Source organism: Polistes fuscatus, unplaced genomic scaffold, assembly GCF_010416935.1.
Source record: "Polistes fuscatus isolate 324 unplaced genomic scaffold, CU_Pfus_HIC Scaffold4, whole genome shotgun sequence".
NCBI lineage: Eukaryota > Metazoa > Arthropoda > Insecta > Hymenoptera > Vespidae > Polistes > Polistes fuscatus.
Window position 1 is genome coordinate 8,081,991 of NW_025113118.1, and position 22,613 is coordinate 8,104,603.

At 33.4% G+C, this 22,613-nt stretch overlaps 2 protein-coding genes across 9 annotated transcripts; one reads left to right on the top strand and one right to left on the bottom strand.

The window, feature by feature from the left end:
• Positions 1-4,977: 4,977 nt before the first annotated feature.
• On the bottom strand, positions 4,978-22,526 carry LOC122520979. Of its 8 annotated transcripts, none has more exons than XM_043641340.1 (9): positions 21,887-22,149; positions 20,843-20,977; positions 20,572-20,661; positions 7,038-7,273; positions 6,459-6,564; positions 6,122-6,279; positions 5,971-6,039; positions 5,769-5,875; positions 4,978-5,535 (listed from the first exon to the last, which is right to left on the bottom strand). In XM_043641340.1, exons 4-9 carry the CDS (start codon positions 7,104-7,106, stop codon positions 5,376-5,378), a joined length of 669 nt encoding a protein of 222 aa, XP_043497275.1. In that variant the 5' UTR covers positions 7,107-7,273; positions 20,572-20,661; positions 20,843-20,977; positions 21,887-22,149; the 3' UTR covers positions 4,978-5,375. The 8 variants fall into 8 exon arrangements, with proteins under 8 accessions (XP_043497275.1, XP_043497267.1, XP_043497272.1 ...); XM_043641332.1 differs by lacking the exons at positions 20,572-20,661; positions 20,843-20,977; positions 21,887-22,149 and adding exons at positions 7,413-7,497; positions 7,673-7,827; positions 7,948-8,372; XM_043641337.1 differs by lacking the exons at positions 20,843-20,977; positions 21,887-22,149 and adding an exon at positions 22,256-22,526.
• On the top strand, positions 15,126-20,539 carry LOC122520904. Its single transcript, XM_043641223.1, has 4 exons — positions 15,126-15,668; positions 16,883-17,156; positions 17,365-17,460; positions 18,882-20,539. The coding sequence occupies exons 1-4, from the start codon at positions 15,126-15,128 to the stop codon at positions 19,712-19,714; spliced, it is 1,746 nt and encodes a 581-aa protein (XP_043497158.1). The 3' UTR covers positions 19,715-20,539.
• Positions 22,527-22,613: the final 87 nt, after the last annotated feature.

Consider the following 22,613-nt stretch of genomic DNA (forward strand, 5'->3'; position numbering starts at 1 on the left):
TGCGAGCTCTCTTACCAATTCAAATCTGTCGAGATTCCTCTTGATACGGCGAAGGAATGAAAATCTCGAAGAATTTTAATGCCCTTGAAATCACGATCGATGCTTCGCGTATGCAAATAAAAATTGGGAAAAAAGGGTGACCAGCGGGTTGCCAGTGTAATGCAAAATCTCTTTTTCGGATTTTCTCTGCAAATGGAATCATTTTTTATCCTTTGTATAAAACGTTTACAAAAAATATATCTACATATATGAACCCATTCGAAAGCCAAAGCGATTAACTTGGCTTTTTTCAAGTTTTATTATCCGACCACTCGACGATCGATACTTAACTTTTTCTTTTTTTAATAATAACACCAGATAATAATAATTTCTATTACCGTTTAATAATAAACGATACGTCAATTCGCGTTATTCCATCAATTTTCTATAGTTTTTTTTCGCGGAGATAATCGATTTGATAAACGAATCACTAGAACTTATCGATCAGAGTTTTTTTTTTCCTATTCTATTATTAAGGAACGATCTTTTTCGTTCTCTTTCGATTAAGTTTCAATCGAGTTGATATATTTTATCCGACGTTTACGTATATTATATATCAACAATTTCTGATATTACTCCGAAATTTGAAAGAAACATTCGAGTAAATCTTCGAAAGATGATTTGTTCTGTCGGTTGATTTCTTGCTACGGTAGTCCCTTTCAAAATTTATATTCGTTCTGATATTGCCCGCTTGTTGTTATGCCTTCGCTTTATTAATGAACCGTAAATATTTATAAAGCTGTTGTCGAGAAAGTCTCCAGCGATTCTTTATTTTTGGCCTATCTGCAATATTTACATACATAAATATAATATACATACATATTCATCTTTTATTTGTACGGGATACAATCGAAATTAAAAGCTAACGATTTACAAAGTAATTCGTTATTTGAACAATCTTTTTCGATCGACAAAATTTCATTTCAATTACTTTCTGAACAATATCAAAGCGAATAGATTTTCGTATAACAATAATTAACTTATTATTAAAAATGAAAATGTAAAATAATGTATAGAAAGTAATTTTTGCTTAGAAATTGAACCAACTTAATTTGCTTGTCAAAAACTTGTACACACCGTCGCACTCAATAATGTTTGAAATGAAATATATCGCATGATTTTCGATAGTCTATGTTATTTACTCGCAGAAAAATTGCATTGTTTTGTATTAAGTTCCACATGCGTTACCCGATATGCATGCATTCATATAAGAACGGGAAAAGTTTTGTTTTCATGTAAAAAAAATCTCCTTGGTTTTTTTCTCTTAGCATTTTTTTTTAGATCCTGTCATATCCGTACGGTTGACAAATAAACGGGACACCCGTACATAATGCTACATATTAATTACACGTCTGCTTCAATGCATTCATCCACATCTCCAACCATCATCTTCTTTATTTCTATCTTTTTTTTCTTCTCTTGTGATTTTAATATACTATATGAACCATATGTTTTCGCGTAACATCTTTTGTTTATCGAAAAATTATACGATCCATCTAATGTAACGCTGAAAATGAATAGAAGGAGAGAGATGAAATACTAGAAATAAAAACAAAGAAGAAGGGTAATAAAAAGGAAAGATGAAACATAAAAAAAGGAAAAATTGTATTTAAATTTATTTCGGATTTCGAGCATTGATTCCTCCTGGCGTATGGTGAAATTCGCCAAAATCAAAAGACAATGACGCTTTTCGGATGTAAATTTGTACGATTCATCGATTTCATCGAAATGACGAACAACGTTGTTCTCGCCAGATGCGTTATAATCGATGTATCGAATTTTCCTCCCCCCCTCTCTCTCTCTCTCTATTTTTTTCTATCCTATTATTTTTTTTCTCCTTTTTTTATCGCGAGATCGAACAACGAGCACGCGCACGACCGTACGTGACCGCGTCCTTTAATCTCTACGAATACACAATTTCGCACCGATAAAATCTTCGAACGTAGCAGGTATATTAATATGGTAATCCTAACTCTTCCGTGGATTCGTTTCTTCGATTTTTCTCAACCCTTGTATGCGAGCTTTAGAAAGGAATGCGAATAAACGCGGGATAAATCAATGCGAAATTAAATAAGAGATTAAGTTCGTTCATTCCTTCTTTCATTTTCGTTCTATATTATTTAACAATAAGAGAGATTTGTAATTTCATTCGTTAGAAATTTGTTTGTAACAAACGCTTTTAGAATTTACGATTTAATGCAAGATGTCTCCGATTCGTTTGGAAAACTTCTACATTTTTATTGTAAAAAAAATGTAATTGAATAAAATTGACAGTGTTTGCGAGTACGAATACTTTTGGGTCTCATTGTACATACGTTTATGCTCAATGGTATTAAAAATAATGATTACTGGATATTGCGTTCTCCTAATAGACGTATGTACAAATCTGAAAAATTTGATTACACGGGAACTATATTTATAATTATAAAATCTTTCGAATGAAATTTATTTTCCATTAGTACACCAAAACCGGTAGAAATTTATTTTCCATCAGTACCAAACAGGTTCACGTCCTCGTTTTCTAAAGTCTCTTTACCCGAAAGAATTTGAAAGAATTTCCTTTGGTCTTTTGCCGTGAAAATATTGCCGGTGCTTGACTAAACGATAATGGTAAATCAAAAGGTCTATCAACTCCGGCGTATGATCGAGAAATTAATAAAAAAAGATTGAAATGATTACTCGTGAAAGTAAAGTAAACAATTTGGTGAGAATTTTTGACGATACGAGTATAGTTACTTAGGTCTTAACATCGCGAAGGTTATTAAAGTTTGAAGGAAAACTTGTAACGCACATTTTATGGAACATATCGATCGATAATATCGATCTAAAGAACGATCCCGCAAATTGTTTATCTTGGAACGTTGCATCGAACAGATGTTAACGGCGCCGCCTTGGTTCTTCGCTCGCAGACCTTTATACTATACCGGAAATAGTGCGTTGCAAAAAGCTGTCATCGAATAATTTACATTACCCACGGTTGGACGCAAAAGATACGATATAAATCAGAACACCACCGATCTAACTCTTTCCTTTCATATTTTATGTTTTTTCTTTTCACAAACGAAAATATTGAAGTATCCCAATGGCACATCTACAACTTTGTAGATTAGATTTTGATCGTGCTTCTTTTACGAAAAGCAACCGGAAAAAAAAACAAATGATGCATTCCTCGTTCTATTTATTTGATCCCTTTATCCGCCCTTTATCCCTAAGATTTCGACGATTACGTTCGTATTTTTCTTATCGCGTAAAAAATGTCAAAGTAATTACGAACTTGGACTGTTATATTTAACTTTGATAAAAGTTTGTTTCACACTCTTTCTTCTCCTTTTCATTTTCTTTTTATTTCGTTTTTTTCCTTTCCTTTTTTGCTTCTTTCCGAATACGAGCGAACGAGAAAGCGTAAAAAGTTCTTTTCAGAGAGATTACATTTTTCTTCTTCTATTCTCTACCTCTTTTCATTCTTCACAACCTTTGTTCTTACCCTCTTTCGTTGATACGAACAACACGCATTCGGTGTACCTGTAGATTTCATTCTACCTTCATAAAAAGGAATTTTTGTTAATGTAAGCGTATAATCGCACATAATTATTCAAAGAAAAACACATTCATCCTTTACCGTAACTTCAATCCAATTTACTATTATAATTATTTATTTTTCTTTCTATCGAAAAATAAAATCTGATGAAAATTAAGAAAAAAATAAATTCGAATCGCGAAGGGATATTCGGAAAAATCATGTTAGAGAATAGTCGTTCATCTCGTCGATGGAACCTACTTTTGAAAATATTGCAGGATTTGCGAAAAAATTCTGTAATTTCAGAATTCGAACACGAGTCCTCTTTATTTTTCTTCTTCTTCTTCCAGCGTCCAAATAGGCATATTGCCTGTTCTTCATCGCAACTCGCTTCTTGTAGGTATATTGTCCGCCCATCGTTTCGTGGTCTTCCAGGGCTTCGTTTCCCTAGTGGTGATCTATCTCTAGCGATCTTCACAATTCGGTCTCCTGTCATTCGGGTTATGTGATCGTTCCACTGAATTTTCCTCCCCAATACCCAATCATTGATGTTGTCGATTTTGGCATGTTCTTCTGAGGGCTTCACTTCTTTGTTCATCCCATAGAGATTTTCCGGTTATTCTCCGGATTATTTTCATTTCCGCTGCCTCCATCTCTGGCGGGTTTTAGATGTCTCGGGTCTTGTTTCCGCCGCATATGTTAGTATGGGTCTTTATAGTGGCCTTGTAAATACGGCTTTTTGTGTCTATTCTGGATGTTTGTTGCGGAATATGGTGTCATTGGTGGTGCCGCAGCTCTTGTTGCCTTAACCACTTGTGTTCTTACTAACCACTTGTGTTCTTAACTTCGCCTACATGATCGTGAGGGTCATGTTGCCGGTCCCAAGCCCGGATAAAGGAGGAGGGTTGTTAGGTTAGGTTAGTTACCTGCCTGACGTAAAATAAAGCACAAGCTCGAAGAAACCACAACGCGCCTTTATTTTTCATTTTGAAATATATATATAGTCTACTTAATATCTATTGCACTTTATTCTTAAGATTTATACAAAGATATTTGCACCATCGAAAAGATAAAAAAACTATATTTTACGAAGGTCTAATTAGACTTATTAATAAAAGAATGTAAATTAAAGAGGTGAGAAAGTTAGTAATAATTTTATTCCGAAGAAGATGAAAAAAGAAAGTATCGATTATTTTTACGTTTAAAGAAAGCACCAAATTTATCTTTCGTTTCATATAACTTTGAACATTTTTACGTACCAGATATCTCAGTTTCGTTTCTTCGTAAAATACATCACTCGATACGGTTCTCATTTTTTTTTTCGATTTTTTTCTTGCGTTATGTCCACAGAGAGGAGAGAAATTTTTATTATAATAAAAAATAAATAAAAGTAAATCGAATGGTGATAAATAAAAAGGATATTTCAACTTGAGTAAAGCTTTATTTACGTCGATGGAAGCGAAAAAAGGAAAAAAGGAGAAGATGCAAAAACGATGGAAACAAACCGAATGAAAAGGAGAAGAAGAATTCTGTCGATTTTCGAGAAGAGTGCTGTCGTGAGTAAGTATATTGCATACTTTTACCAAGAGTCTCGATATACATGGTTTATACAGGATATTTCAACGAAAGTATCACATTTTCTAAAATCATACCGAGGAAACCAAGCATATAGATTTCGTTTAAATATATATTTTGTTAGGGATTCCGAATACGTGCTTTAGTTAAATAAAGTGCATTTAAAAAGGAGAAAGTAAATCTTCACAAATCCGATATTTGTGAAAAAAAAATTATAAAAGATAGTCGCGATTTTGGTGATTTTCTAAGTTTTTTTAATGTTGCAACAACAGTTCGCAGGAAAACGAAATAAGTCCGATTTTAAATTATTATCCTTAACTGCAACAAGCTCGCGATAAATGTAAGTTTGTTCGCAAACTGCCTTGTATTCTTCGTTAAAAAATCTACACGGCTGAGAATCCTCCCTGAAAAAAAATGTACATTAGTATAAAATGTTTCAAACATAGGTGAGATTTTGTTAGTTTGAAATAGGTAAAATAAAATAAACGGGAAAAAAGGAAGCAAAAGTTGTCTTCGGTTGAAATAAGTCCAGGTTGATAGCCATTTTGAGATGTGAGATTTTGAACTAACGGATGCAGATAGACAGCAGTAGATAGAAATTGTTGCAACGATAGTTATACAACGATTATTAACTTACATACAAACTTCGATGCGTACAGCTTGCGCGAATTCTTTTCCATTCTGTACTATAAATAGCCACTCCCCCTTGACAGATTTTGCCGACTTAGGAAGAATTATTTTTTCCTGTGGATCCATACAAAATCCTTCCTTGTTAATAAATTGAATAAAAAATAGAACAGATATTTTGAAAAAGACTGAATTACTACCGGATTACTTACGAGACTTACGCACAGCGATACTTCATTGTCATCCGTTCTGACTGCAAAGTCATCTGTTTTATTTATTAACTAGATGATAAGAAATCGATAGAAAATGAGATAATGGAAAAACGTCAATTTTTCAAATATATTTTTGTTTAGCGTTACTTACTATATCTACGACACCAAATATACCTTTGGTTGTTCGTAATTTAGCCTTGACAAATTCTTCGGGATAATTAGGAACATCTTCGCAATAGATTTCATTCTGGCATGTTGGTAGAATGATATCTTCATCAGCGAAATATATACGGTCGTCAAAATTCTGTACTATTTTAAACAATATTCATTGTTATAACTACAGATATTTTTTCATTGCAAGAAAATTCTTTTTTTTATCGATAAATAGTATGTTTCTCTGAATTTACGTAGATACTTTCATACTTTTGACCGGTAGTATATAGTATAGCATATATGGTATATATGATGAGAATCATTATGATACTTACGTCTACGAGCATTTAGTGCCGATTGATTGTACCAGCTGGGAAATAACGGTCGATCAAACTTACGTTCGTCAAAGAAATTTACTTGTGAATTAGTCTCGCCTATTACCTGTAACTCGGAAATAATTATACCTTGTCAATAAGAAATTAATTAAATCACATTTATATCAAATTGATTTTCTCCATCTCTCTCTCTTCCTCTAAGCAAAACCGTATAAAAAAAAATTAAATTTTATATACCAACGATGAAATTTATAATGGATAAGCGTTAATAAAATCGCGTTGCTTGTATTGAGAAACTCGTCCTATAGAAATTAATTAATAAAACTTTATCGAGAATCGTTCGATCGTGTTTATTCGATATAAGAATCTATTTTAGCATTCTTTAATTAATGACTTTTTTCATTTTTTATAAAGAATATTATATTGAAAATTTGATTATGTTGGTCGAAGGAAACGATTCAATTGAATACTCCTCTACTCTACTTTTGTTTTTTTACAAAAAATGAGATTAAACTAAAATAAAAAAAAAAAAATTAGAACCATCTTTACAGGAATAATATTTATGAGAAACAAACATACCAGGAATAGAAGAACAGCCTTGATCACAATCGTGCGATGATGGTGGTAGTTCGCTCGAGTCTTTGCCATTTTGACGTTCAATTTCTTCCGTAATTAATTGTTTATAAATGTTCACAGATTAAATCACGCGAAAATAATGTACTATTTTTTTTCTGTTTTCCTCTTCTATATTAAATGATGTAAAGAACAAAATGTTCGATTAAGTCTTCTGATTCTTATTCTTCTTATTTTTGATTCTAGAAAAAAAAAGTTACGGTAAACTTGACGGAAGTATAAAAAAAGATAAAATGAATCGCGTTGATTCGTTGACCGTCACCTTGTACTTTGGTACAGTAAAGTTATAAAAATGCGTTATCTATTTTTTAATAGGTTTACCTATCTTTCGTTTTCTATCGTTCTACCTACTGTCCCTGGTATTACTAACCGATTCAACTTTGTTCATTAGCTTGTCAAGGAAGCACTGGAAAAATTTCTACAATGAATATCTGTTTATAAGTATGTCAAACCGCAAAAACCGAGATGCGATTACGGCTTCTTCGTATAAGCTAACGCGTAAAATGTATCATATTTTTTTAACGTTTATAAGCGAATTATAAATGTAAAGAATGCATGAAATATAAAGAATACTCATCTACCAAGGATAAATTTGACGGATTTATCGATCCTTCTCCAAATTCGTAATCGATGTTTTCGAGTCAGTTACGTTGTTCGTACGTATGATCTTTCATATCTCGTACATTTATTTTCCTCTTCCGTAGTTTTCCACATTTACCTAATTTTCGGAAAAGCACTAATATCCAACCGCATTACACGCACGTACAAACAAATACACAGATATGTAAATATGTATATTCGGAAAATGATTTCCGCTTGACGTCAGATCGAGACGGTCTTTACAAATTTGACTTACCGATTTAACGTTTATACCGATGATACACTCTACGATTTCACATACGTGTATTTGCGTGTTTTGCAATCGAGATGGGCCGATTAACTAGAACAAACGTAATTTCTCATGGGAGAAAAACGAGTTTGTGTAATGAAAAAGATGAAAAGACTATCACATAAACTGTTCTTTCACTCGTTTCTGTTCGCGACTGCGGAGAGAACCATCGGAGCCAATCGTGTTTAGTATTATTTATCCTTACTTTTGCTTCTTGCGACATCTGTGTAAAATGTTTACACGTGTCATAATCTGTATATTACGTGTTTCAACGTTACTTGCCATTAAAACTTATAACTATTTTTTAACGCTATAATATACGTTCATCTACCACCGTAATAAACGCGTTACACGTTTGAATTATTTTAGATTAACATTTCTTTTTCCTCTATTTGGTCGAATATAATGTAACGTGCGGCAACAGGTTTTTTTTCACTACGAAATCATCATAAAGTGAATATAATCCTGCTCGTCCTTGTAATCTTGCTAATAGAGATTATATAATTCGAATTTTTAATATGCCTTTTTTTTCTCTTCCTCTCTTTGATATTATCAGAAAACAAATGAATATATTTCAACTATTTTAGAAATGCAAATTTATGTTAATAACATTTATGTATAGGATATCTTCAAAGTTGCTTTATCTACAATTAGATAAGAAATAAAAATAACAAAATTAATATTACGATATCTCGTTTTTCATTTCAAAAAATAAATAATCCAATTATAGCATTGCTAAAAAAGCGTGGACCATCGATGCTGTCAAATATTCGTCAAAAAAGCAATTTAAGATTTTTTCATTCAGTAAAGCTATTTTGGAGACACCTTATATTTAATCAAATATTATATAACGTATTATACTTGTTGTAAAACAGTAAGAAGAGAAGAAACAGAGAATAGGTATTATATGTTGGTCAGACGTATCGAGAACGCAACGATTATTATCAATTTGGAACCGTTTTGATCAGGATACAAGTGAATACAATTGTTTTGGATTTTCCAAGTAGTATTGCTGTGACAGCGTTCGTTGATTAAAGAAGATTGACAGTTTCCTCGTAAATTAATTTCATTCAACAACAACACTGCCACTGGACAAATGTTTTGAAAGTAAAAATAGAATAAATTTTATCCTAAAAAGGAGATATTCTAATAAAAATATTCTGTTTATCGACCTACTAGATAATGATCATAATTTATTCAGCAGAAAGGATCGTTCCATTTAAAATTAAATAGCAAAACAAAACGTGTGCGGAATTTCATTTAGTTAAGAAGGAAACGTGCTAGTTATATACATGAAATAAAAATAATTTCCTTCTTGGATGACGTCAAGGTAAGATGATCACACGCTAATTAATGACTAAAGATCTTCCGTTTTTAACGGGAAAATCAGCAGGTGTATACGTACATAAGTACGGACATGGATTATTTTTCAATATCTTTTTTTCCTCTTTATATCGACGTGACACGATTTTATTTTTAGTGTCTCGTACAATTCTCTGTTTCGATGTCGTTGACTCTTTCAAGAATATTTCCAATAATAACAATAATCGCAATGTGACAAAAAGTAAAATGTACATATTGAATATCATAATAAAATAATGAAGAAACAAAAAATTCGAATGGAAGATTATTGAGGTTGAAATGTGAAGGGAGAAAATAGGATAGAGTTATTATAAATCGTTAAGTAAATTTCTGATTTTAAGTGGATTTCTTTGTTATCGTTGACCATAAGCTCTCGACTATCCATTCGCATTTCCTATTGTAATTTGAATTAGTTTGTGGTTAGAAAGTGTCGGTAAACTGTTATTCACAATTCTGTCTGATACCGCAAACATTAATCATATAAAATCATACATCGAAAGAACGTTTATGAATATGTATGCATATGCAAATACGTGTAGGACTTATCTTTATGGTTACGCTTATAAATATAGAAAAAAAATTAAAAGAAATAACATTATCTGGACGAAGAAAAAATTGATGATTATTAATGGCAAGTAATCTGACATGTTTATAAATCTTTTAATCATTCGTGCGAAGGGGGGAAGCACAAGGCTCGTTCTATTTTTATTAGTATGAATAACGTATGTTTCACAAAGTACGTACGTTGCTTTGAAATTTAATGGATATTATTTAATAGATGTTTCCTCGAATTATGCATCGCGTCTCGACTAAAATGATGGAATACTTGGAAACCGTATAAAACAAGATATGCTATGAGTTTTCTTTCGAAATTATTTTTAATATCGCGATTTTATTTTTGAATAAATAATAATAATAATAATCAATGAATAAATTATATCGTTTTATTTCGTACATCGTAGAATCCATTGTTTCTCGAAATAATGATTAGAAATTTGCTTTAAATTCGTTTGGGGATACGCATGGTGGTAACGAATAGTGCATAGCTATTGTTTATTTGCGATCGAGCTAAGAGAAACAAACGCAAATTTAAGATAAGAGAAAGTTCAATAAACTTGATAGTTCGCATGCATGTATGGATGGACATTTGGCCTGGTGTAAATAAAGAAGAGAAGAACGTCGATGAAAGAGGGGGTGAAAAATGAATCGTACATTTTCTAAAATTAAAATGGAACGGTTATCTTCTCCTTTGTAAGAAATCGAAATTATGCATTTCTATCAAATATTTCGATGGAGCTGATTGTTCTCGTTCGAATAAATAAATCAAAAAATCGAATTTCTTATAATGAGAGAGATATAATAGAATATATAATACAATCTAATAGTTAGTCGATTAATAAATGGAATAACTTGAACTATAACCGAATAACTAACATAAGAGAAAATGAAAGTCTTAGAGGTGCCAATTAAAGTTTTGAATTCGTAAGCCGATCCTCACCTACGTACCGAAATAATGAATCTCGGCTAATAATATTGGACGATGATATTATACTGCTTGTTAAGGGAAGTCTAGATGATAGCGAGCAAAAGCGGTCACACAGCATGCGCCAGCTGTCGAGAATACAGAGAATCCGTCAGATGTGTTATTCAGTAAGAACTTGTGGTAACAAAGTTCTACGAGAGATATCCTACCTTGTGTCAGATTACTGTCATGCAAACAATATTACCGACTCAAACAAATTCCACTCGAAATTCAATCATACGAATGATCGTTTTATCGCGATCAGACGATTTCTATGTCAATCTAACTTTTATAATGCAAATTTAAAAAATATATCCAATCGAAAATCGAATATATGCATTTATCTTCGTTTGGGGGCTAACGTCACCCCTGGGGGGTTTGGAAATTTATTTAAAAAAAAAAAATATAAAACTATCATATAAACACATTCTGTTCCAAATATCGTATTTCAAACTTGATACTTAAATTATCTTTGAAAAATTGCACAAGAAGATAGCGAAAGAAAAAGCAAAGTTAAGTAGCTATCATTACTTCGATCATTGTACATTGCAAATTGACGAATACACCTAATAAATAAATTTGAAAGTTCATTCTCATCGAAAGTATGAAAGGAAACACAATTGATGAGTTTCCTATTTGTCGATTGGTCGTTGTATAATAATACTAATGACAATAATTTGAAAAAAAGCGAGCAAGGATATAGACAATATAAAATCATTGGATTCGATAACGAGAGAAATATTCTGTCGTAACTGACAGGAAGTGGAATGAACAAAAACTGCAAAGTATCTTTTGATTTCTGGGAGTGAGCGTCACAATCTAATGCACACCGGTGACTATAATCATCCTGTTACTTCGTAGAACAATGTTGATGCGCTTGCCTTTCGTATTATATCTCAAGCGAGTACCTACTCGGATAGCAAAGTTTACGAAGTAAACAGGCACATCATAACGACGAGCTCGGGAAAAACGTTAAGAGTAAACGAGTCCGACAATTCGCCTACTTTCTACTCGTCGAAAGGATGAATGACGTGGTACGATCAAATAATCGGACAATAAAATTGTTCGCAGTATATCACTATTATTATCTTTCATTATTATTTATCCTTATGTACACACGTAGTTACAAAAGTACAACATATTGTTGAAATTCTTCTTCGATGTTAAGAATACAAATATTAATAAATCGAAGAAAGTCTCTTACTAATTATTATCCTCAAGTAGAAATAAAATGTTAAGAACTATGAGAGATTAGTCGAGATTAAGAAACGAGTTGAGAGATCTTTCGCAAATTGCAGTAAGAATAATCGTAAACGAAAAAAGAAAAAAAAAGAAATGTTTAAAAACAAACAAAAATAAGAAGAAGAAGAAAAGATTAAGAGGTAGATAATTATGAAAGTTTCATCACAATAGAAATTAACTGTGAGGGTTGTAGACTCTCTCTCTCTTTCTCTCTCTCTCTCTCTTATGGTGCTTTTCAATCTTCTTACAATTAGTCGAGGTTACGATGAATACGTAATAGGACGAGCTTTCCTTGTAATTACAGTCGTCAATGTTACTTTTAATTACTATTACGACAAGCTCAATAAATATATAGAAATTAAACTAATAACGATCTTTTTGGTCGGCGCTGAAAACTTTTCAACACACCCTCGTAAACTATCATTATCGTAAAATGTATTAAAAACAAAAAATTACGATAAAAATGTATCAAGTTTGTTTCCGGAAAACATCAAAGTAATCGATTATGTTAAATGCGTAGTACGATCTCACCTGTGACAAGTAAAATGAAAGAAAGATGCAACGATAACGGCATTTCACCACTTTCATTAGCGTGCCTAGACTCATAAACTTCGATGCAAAAAAAGGGCTTGCCGTGCATAACTTCCTACTTCGAATGCATTTGAGAAAATGCAGGTAACGCAATTGCGAGAATACATTTCATTTGGGATTGCATACAAAGTATGATTGAAAAGGAAAATAAGTATCGAGGTGTGTATCGAAGAATCGAAAGCGAAATTTTCTCCTAGCAATTTTCAAGAAAAAACAAAAATAATAATTTTCAACTTTTAATTGTAGATTATTGACGAACGTGTCTTTATTAATAATCGACGAGTAAAACGATCTCTATGACGGATAAATAAGAGAAATTTCGTCGAGTCGCGTGGTACGTTCTTTTCTCTACGGTTCGTTAAACCTTAAGAAAGATAGAAAAAGACGAAAAAAAAGAACAAAAGTACACGAAGAAATTGCAAGATGATTCTTGGTTTTGCAATGAAGTTCGATTTATACCAAGTTTTGATTATTCGCGAAAAGAGAAAAAATAATAAAAGCGGGACGAGCACGGGGTTCGAAGGAAATTTGGAAGTTCTGTAATTGTAAGTATATAAAAAAAAAGAAGAAAAAAAAAGAAAGAAAAGATCGGACACTCTCTCGCAATTGGTTTAAAGGTGGGAGCTGGTATAAAGTGAGGAAGTACTCGATGGCGCCAGCCAGTGAGTTCAGTGAGAGTGCCGCGATCATTTTGCCGATCTACCGTGAAAGTCACGATCACGTAGTACAAGGTATACTTAAACCTACCCGTGCATAAACCAAATCAAATCATTTAGTTCTTTACATTCGCGAAAAGTGCAAAGTGTCGAATATGCGAATATCCAAATTCAAATGGTGCTCCTAATCGCGAGAAATAATTGCTTTTTTATTTTTTTCCCCCTCTCTCCTTCTCTCTATTTTTTTTTCTTTCTATTTTTCACATTTGAAAAGATCCAAGACAAAATATCAAATTGTAAAAGTCTATGCATTCTCCACTTTGCTCGATAAAACGCGTAGACTCGCTAGACACGTGTCGTACTGTGAAAGTTAAATAAACATACTCGTCAGTGAGAGTTTCACAGTTGACAATAGAGAAAATAGTTCTGTGTTATCTTTCGATCGTTCAAGTAATTTTCTCTCATCATTTCCGACTTTACTTAACATTTTATATATTTACAATGTGAGAATTAAAGTAAAGAAAATGATTTTCTTCGAATCATCAACGATTCGATTAATCGTCTAGTACAGTTCGCATTAGTAAATTATTAATTACAAAGCATGCACCTAGACAATTATTTTCCATCGCGTTCTTCAATGAAATAATGAAATATTCTCGAATAAGATACACCGATAGAGCTCGGATTTATCTAGGTCGTGCCGTCGACTCCATGGCGCAAGATCAAGGACACTATCCTCGATCACTTTCGTTTTGAGAGTAAGACCGGCCTTTGATTCCGAAATCAAGAGAGTACGGTGCTCGGTTTCCTTCTCGAGATCGTTCTTTCAAACGTTTCATTCCACCAGCTGTTAAATACTTCCGTTGGAGCATCCTCGTCGAGTGCAAATCATTTTCTTATTTTATTCTCTTTTATTTGCTTATTTTTATTGAAACTTTCCTTTTACTACTCGTTAAATGTCAAAGATGATCAAGGACAATCGTTTGCTTTCTAAAATCATCGAGAAAACAAATGAAATGTCGTTTTCTTCTCGATCGTATGATCGATTGATTTATTTCTTTTTTATCGTTGCTGGAAAATGATTGGAAAACGATTGAAAAATAATTCTACAAATTTGGATTATCTTTTTTTTGCTATACAATTTGTAGAATGAATGTAGTAGATGTTTTTAAAATGGGGTCAAATGGTAATCGGATCGATCGATTTTCTCCATTTTTCTCGGTCGATAAGGCACACGAACGGACAAAGGTTGTGCACGAAAGATGAAACGTCATGTTTCTTTCTTAGGGGCGTTTCGTAAGACGAGCCATCTTCGAGAATCATCGCGTGACTTTCACCGAGGAGTCGCTCGCTCCACTAACTGTCTACGCATACAACTATGCGACTTTATGCTCTGGCGCATGTCAAATTCGAGAAAATTGTCTAACACGTGCCATATTCTCCTTCTGCTATGTCTTTCAATTTCGCAAAAATAACTTTTAAAAGGAAGGACCGAGAAAGCGTTGACGAAAAAGACAGAAATTTTCTTTTCTTGGGTCCTAAAGAAAATTTAGAAATGTTCAAAATGTTTTGATTGCCCGATACACGTTCTTTGCTTTTTTCACATTTTTAAACGATTGGTAATAAACGTAAATTATTGAATAATTTATAGCAGTAGGTCCCTAGTTTTCTTAATAAGAAAAATAATGAGCACATCTGAATATTAAAATCAATAAAATCAAATATAAAAAGGTAAAGATATATAAGTGTTTAGATATCACCGAATATTTCAGATGTTCCTGTTGATTTTATTATGCTGCTCGATAGTTCCGATCCTATCTGAAAAGACGTCGAATCAGAATGAACTGAAGGAACGAGCCTCGGCACAATTGCAACGATTAGCACCGTATCGAAGATCGATCGATCGAACTGAGTCGGATCCTCCTCCGAGTTCGGAAATGCCGATTATCGAACAAAAGGAATCTTTGGGGAAGTCGAAGGAACAGGAAGAACAAAGAATAGCTATGCAAATTCTCGAGATGATCGAGAAATCAGATGAATTTAAAAAAGCTATGGGAAGTATGAAGAAAATCGATGATAATAAATTAACGATCGATTTTGAAACGGATCCACGGTACGCCGAGTTATTGCAAGAACAGGATAGAATTAAGCGATCGGGCTCAGGTGGTTTTGTTACCGGATCCAGTAGCATCATTTCGGGTATAGCGAGTGGAATAATCGGTGGCCTAACTAGTGCATCGGGAGCAGCTTCGAGAGGTTCTTCGGGAAGCAGTGGTCAACCTACTCATGTTGTTTACGGGCCACCTGTTCAACCGGTAATATTCCTATCAAATATTTCATACACCATAAATTACCTAATTTATTATTTATTACACGTATATGATTGCATAATCGATCGATAGATAATATGTAACGATTAGTTATTATTCTATTTTAAATATAAATATCTCAACTTTTTTCGACGTTACATCATTCGAAGTAAATGTCCCGTGAAAAGTGAGTTTTAAACGTAATGGAACGGAGAAAGGTGCCAATAATAATAATAGTAATATAATATCTTTTTCTTTTTCATTGGTGCGACAATCCAACGCGAATTGTGGTCTTCTCGAGAAAAACTTTTCGGGACTATTCTTTCATACCCTCTACTCTTAATTAGGTCATCGAGATTCTCCATCAAAGGAGGGAAATTCAAGTCAGTCTTCATTCCAATCTCGTGACACGTTTTATCTTTCTCTTGTCAATCTCTTACAATTAGAAATATTTTTAAACAATGAAAAAATAATGTTTACGTGAAATAAATCATGACAGACATACACATCTTTTTGCGAGTGATCGGATATGAGATTAAGATTGGACTCGATTATTTTAAATAACGATAATGAGAATTTAGAAGTAGTTTAGTAGCACGGATCTCGGAATATCATGCGAATATATCTGAAAGGAACATTTATCATAGAAGAAACGTTGGATTTGGAAAAGAACAACAACAAATTGCAAATAAGGAATAAATAAGAAAAGACGAAGAAGAAAAAAGGAAGAAAAAAGGAAGAAAAAAGGAGGAATAAAACGAAGTCGTAAATTTGTATCATGCTCGAAGGAAATCTCCCGAAAATGAGGTCAATGATGCGACGCATCGCCTCGCTTGGTTCATTCTTCTTTTTTTTTATCTCTCTTTTTTTTTCTCTATTACCATGAAGAATTATAAAGTAAATGACGTGTTGTCTAGGCGATCGACCTACTGTTTTTGCTCAATTTAACGAACAACGTTATTACATATCATAAGAGACATACCTACTTTCGTTCTTGCGTTACAAATGATAAATCGATAAATCGCACGATAGAAAAGCTATTTCTTTTTTTATTCCTTATTTTGATCCGCTTTCACTCGATTAACAAAAAATCTGTTTTATTAATATTTATACAAGTGTATCTCGAAAATTCGGATACACTTTATTACGTATCTTGAAATTATTTGAAGTTACGTTTTCCTTTACTTTAGTAATTTATCAAATGATTTTTTTGATTTCAGTATGGCGAGAAAACGTTTGACGTATGGGATTTCAAAAAAGCTATTTTAAATACCGTGATACAAGCATTAAAAGCCATAAGTGGTGGAGTTCTCGCATTAAAAGGGCAACTGATCAAAGGTGGTGGTTTCTTGGTATCAACTAAAGGAAAAATTATCAGTACGACTGGCGACGCCATAAGTTCGCTCGGTCGTCATATTGCGGCAAGTGCTGTCGTACAACCTCCGAAAGTACAATATGCTCCTCCGAGTTATGGTTACGATCATCGACCGATTGGTAAGCAAATAGTTTCGATTAGGGGAAATAAAGAGGAAAGAAAAGAAATCAACGAATTAGACGAGTTAGACGAATTAGACGAATTCAAGGTTCTCCCTTCGCAAATGATCTCTCCAAACGAACTAAATAAGACATTGACAGATCAAAATCAGATTCGATAATTCTACATACGTATAAATTTGATTATTCTAAATTGTTTAAAAATCAGAACACGACAGCACCTACGACGGACCCCCACCCCAAGTAGAGGATTATTCTGGACCAGCTAATCATTTCGACGGACATTATCCATCGGCATCGGACGGTAGGTCACTTAACTGTCAATTACGAAAACCAACAACTACAAAAAAACAACTGTTTCTCAATACTTTCCAATATACGTACCAATTTACATGACATGAACCATACAGGACGTAATTAACAATCAAATTATACGATACTTAACAATAATGTTTCATTAACATAAATTGCAAGACTTACAAATTACAATTCTTGTCTTTAACACTTGTGTGTCTTTAACATTTGTGTGTGTGTCTTTAACAATTGTGATTTTTTAATATTTTTTATTCTTATTATATATTACGTTTGTAATATATAATTATTATATATATTACTCTTATTATATAATACTCTTGTTTTAAAATACATACACGTAATAACTCATAATATATACAGAGTGTTTCAAAAATATGTGGGTATAACTTTAGGAGTGATTTCAGTACTCGGTCCAATATTTTTCCCCTACCTATTTTTATCCTCCCATAATACATGAAACTTTACTGACTGCTTTCTTCAATTATTAAAAAGTATGCTTCTTATCTCATGTTGTCGGTAAATTTAATCAACAGAGTTGGTATTTTTTAACCAGGGAGGGAGAAGATTTATGATAAAACGTTTTTATTTTATTTCAGCGCGCTGAAACCACCTTTTGTTCACGTATTTTAAAACACTTTGTATATTAGTATATATACATGTGTATAATATTTACTGAGATATATTTTAATCGATGAATGAATACTCTCTTTTAAAAATCCATTTCTTCAATACTCCATATATACTTCTATCTACAATACAAACAGGGTTCACGTAAAAATATTCGTCATTTCCGAGAAGGAGATTTAAGATTACGCGAGGAGAATAATTATCGTCGTAATTAAAGTCACATTAAAGTGTCGTCGAATAAGGAATCTTACTGTTTTCGATTATCCTGTGCGTGGGAAAGGCGGAAGAAGATTGGAACGTCATCTCATCGTGATGGAAATCGTTTGTCTTCTGCAAAATTTAGCGGTTTAACTTTCTATACCGTTTGTTCCTTATTTAGTTTTCTTTTTATTTTCATACGAATATATCAAAATTACGGGCCTTTAAATTCCTAAATAACACGATGGCCTACTCTCGCGCGTATTTTAAACTTTCGAAGATTTCACTTTCTTCGAATACCTTTTCGAGAGAAATTAATATTTCCTTTTTCTTTAGACTTCTGTTACGTATAAACTCTCGTGAAATCCCAAAACTTACGTTCGAAAGGAACACATATAATTGAAGGAATTTCGAGACTCTATTTTACCAACTTTACCAATACAGTCAACAACAAATAACGCACATTACAGAGACACACAGAGACACAGTTAACTTCAAATTACAATAATAATGATAACAGCAACAACACAAACAGAATGGATTAGTAACGCTTAAGACGGGACTGACAGACGTCACGGTTTACAGACGATGATCGCTCAGGACCTCTGCTCGTGAAACCGACGAAGACGGAACAAAACGATCAGAATGACAAGGATCATCGACTAGAGCTGGATTTACGGCATCCTAATCTCCAAGATCTAGAGAATAGTTTCGGTGGGCCTCAAATGGGATCTAACGATCAGGAGTTACAAAATCCTGGATATTCCTCGAACGATAATCAAAACAATTTAGGCTCGTCAGCCATGTATCCAGGACAACCTCAACAAACGTTTAACTCGGAACAAGTGATTTATACCAAAGATCAGATTTACCAGTTGGACGGAAAAAAATTACCACAAATTTATCCAAACTCGTTGGAAGCTCAGAAAATAGAACCAAATTTTTCATCCAACTTGGCAACGCAACAATTGTCCATTCAACAGAGTCTAGAATATCCAGCGATTCATCTTCAACAGATTCAATATTCCTTCCCGGAAAAGGATTTATCTATGCCAACTTATAACGATCTCTCTTCGTTGCATACAAATTTACCTTTGGTAACGCCACAATTTGATACCTTAAAAATATCAATGTTGGAACATCAGAAGGGATTAGAATTACCAAAAATACAAGCGCAAGATTTTAACGCTTTGCCAACGTTTTCAAGCGTTCACATTGATATCGCTGCTCAAGAACCCATAACTTTACCATTGTTAAATCCTATTAACGCTCATTACTGGCCAAGACGTAGCGCGTTACAACCTGCCATTCATTTTCCCAATAGGAATATCATTTGGAAGAGGAGTAGCATACAAAGGAAGAGGTTAGCAGCGAGATCGCCTCCGAGTTTTCACGATAGGAGACCATTTCGAGTCTAGAAACTGTTCAGGATAAGACGCAGGTAACATTACGTGAAATTCGGTTGACCGTTTGGACTATAACTCTAACGGAGATTCGGAGTATCGAAACGAGAATTTTCAGACCCACTAATTAAAATACCCCAACCGAATGCACCCTGTATATACCGAGTGAGACATTTAAAACAGGCTAACTCCATTTTTTTTTAAATAGAATAATACATTTTTGAATGAACCATTTTTTGTTTCTATCACCGATAACAATCTATTGGCCTGTTTTAGATTCCTCTATATCCTTTAGATATTCGTTTTCTTTTTTAATAATAAATTGAATAGAAATACATCAGGGAAGGAAAGTTCGAAAATTCTTCTTAAGTTTTTCGATACTACGACAAGTTCAAAACTATAAAAGCAACGCGACCGTTCCGGGCGGAAAGTCTGGAAAGTCGTCGAGTTTACTTTCGTTTCTTTGCTGCAAGAGCTACAAGAAGAAAGGGGCGCCTGTTGATCGAGTAAAAGTCGACGAACCGCTAACGAAGCGAAAGTGTTCATAGGTCTTTGGGTCTTCTTGGAGGACTGGGGGCAAACAGGGGGAGGGGACAGAGAGGGGCAGATAGGCAAGAAGAGGAGGATGAGGAAAAGGGGGGAGGCTTTCTCATCGATTAATATTCATATGGATACATACTCGGCTAAAGAACGACTTTTGACTTCTTTGTAAAACGTGAATTATTTCTAACTAAACTATGAAATGCCACTATTATAATTATATATCTTATACGATTGGAAACTCGAATCGTGACGTAAATACTCGATAAGATCTTTTAAACTATCTTGACAATTTAGACTTTAATAGATAGAAAAGAAAAATATCGACTTACCTAATAAAACAGGTTAAAATCCTTCATTTCTTATTAAACGAGAACGAGATCGCGATGTCATTAATTTCTAGTTTTTCTGGACTTTGATGTCTGTGAAAAGAAAAAAAGAAAATTGAAAATATCTATGCGCATATCAAGCTAGGTAAAAGATACTTAAATCTTTTGAAATTGTAAAGGTAATTAATATTAGAAATTATCTGTTTCAGTGGTCTATTCGTATTCATTCTATCCATATCCGTACAGAAGTTGGTACAAGTCATCGGAGTCTTACGTGGTTTAAAAGCTTCCAAATGAAATATTAGGAAATCTCGTATGGAAGAAGGTGCCTTGAAGAAAAATAGAAAAACCACGTGCGCGAACGTGCCAAAATCCAATCAACGTTGTTATCTCAGTGTTACTTTTTAATCTAACCAGAATGAGCGAGAGAAAAAGTATTACACGCGTACGAGCACACAAGAAAGAGAAACTTTTTTTTTCTAATGAATTATATATAATGAATTATATTTTGTGATACATGTCAACGATCGACTGATGCCATTGACAATTTAAAGTACGAGGAGCACGTGCTTTTTGAATGGTTTCAAATTCGCGAGTGACGCCATCTACTAACGAAAGAATCAACCATTTCGTACATCCATCGAGCATGGAACTCGTTCCCGATCGATTCTTGAAATATTTAAATTGCTTTCAAATAAAAACAAATCAAAAGAGTTAAGTATGTATGTTGGTTAATTTAAGTCTTACGGAGAATCTACATTTTTTAGTATTTTTATTATTATTGCAAATTATAGTGGCATATTTTTGTTTCCCTCTGTTTTTTTTCTGTCTAACAGTACTCTAAAATAAGTTGTAAAATAAAAATTGTAAGAATCTTGTCAGAGAAATTAATGATTGATCTTAAGATAAATCAAACGAGTAGAACGAATGTAGAAAATAGATATAAGCTAAGTGAAAAGAAAAAAAGAATAAAAAATGTAAAAAGATAAAAAATACGTATTGATTATACATATATCAATGACATATTATGATTAAACAGTTTAAATATAAAATCTCAGGTAAGATGGATGGGTGTCGGTCACGCGCGAGTAAACGCGGTGAGTTGCGAGTTTGGTCCATTATCCAGCATCCTTTTAACAAGAGTAAAAGAGAGAGCCAGAAGTTTCTAAGTTCAACGGACGACATTCACGAAATAAATCGTACGGATCAATGTCCTCCGTCGATCTCCTTTCGTTCGTCGTCGAGGTCGAGAAACCTGCGAGTAAAACGCAAACCGCAAATCCGTTTGTGGATTCATCATTTTAAGACAAAAATTTACGCAAATTATAGATCCGTTGTTGCGTCAAAGACAAAAAGAAAGCAATTCCGCGATCGTATTCTTTTGTAATATCATCTTTTAATTCGACTGTGCAAATAAAGATGAAAGAATATTGAACTATGGTAATAAATCAAACACACGCGGCGATTTCTAAATCGCGTGCGAGCACCGAAGAAAATCGCTAACGTGCTTCGTTGAACGGAACGTCGATAATCGCGAAGATCGCTAACTAACAAACATGGCGACGATACATATTATACATAGGATAATTTCAAAAGCTTACATGTGTGTGAGTATGTGTAATGTCGTAGAATACAATAAAGTAGGTCACTGGATCGCACACGCACCTCGTTCGCGATCGTTTCTTACAATTAGTCTTTTGCCAGTGTAGTAGTAGTAGTGTTGGTGGTGGTGGTGGTGTGGTAGTAGTAGTAGTAGTGTAGTAGTAGCACCAGGGAATCCGGAGAGTCGAATATATGGAGAGAAACGAAAGACGACCAGTCGATCGATCCATCGATCGATCGATCGATACATATATGGTCGGAGGATAATGCACCTGCTGATTCGTCCCTTCGAATTGCCATTACGAACTTTTTTAATCAGTAAACTGTAGTTAATTTAACAAAGAAATATTGCATTATATGAAAATTATAATACATATTTTATATTTAGCGAACAATAATATCAATAGGAAATAATAATTAGTTTGATGACTAAACAAATGAAA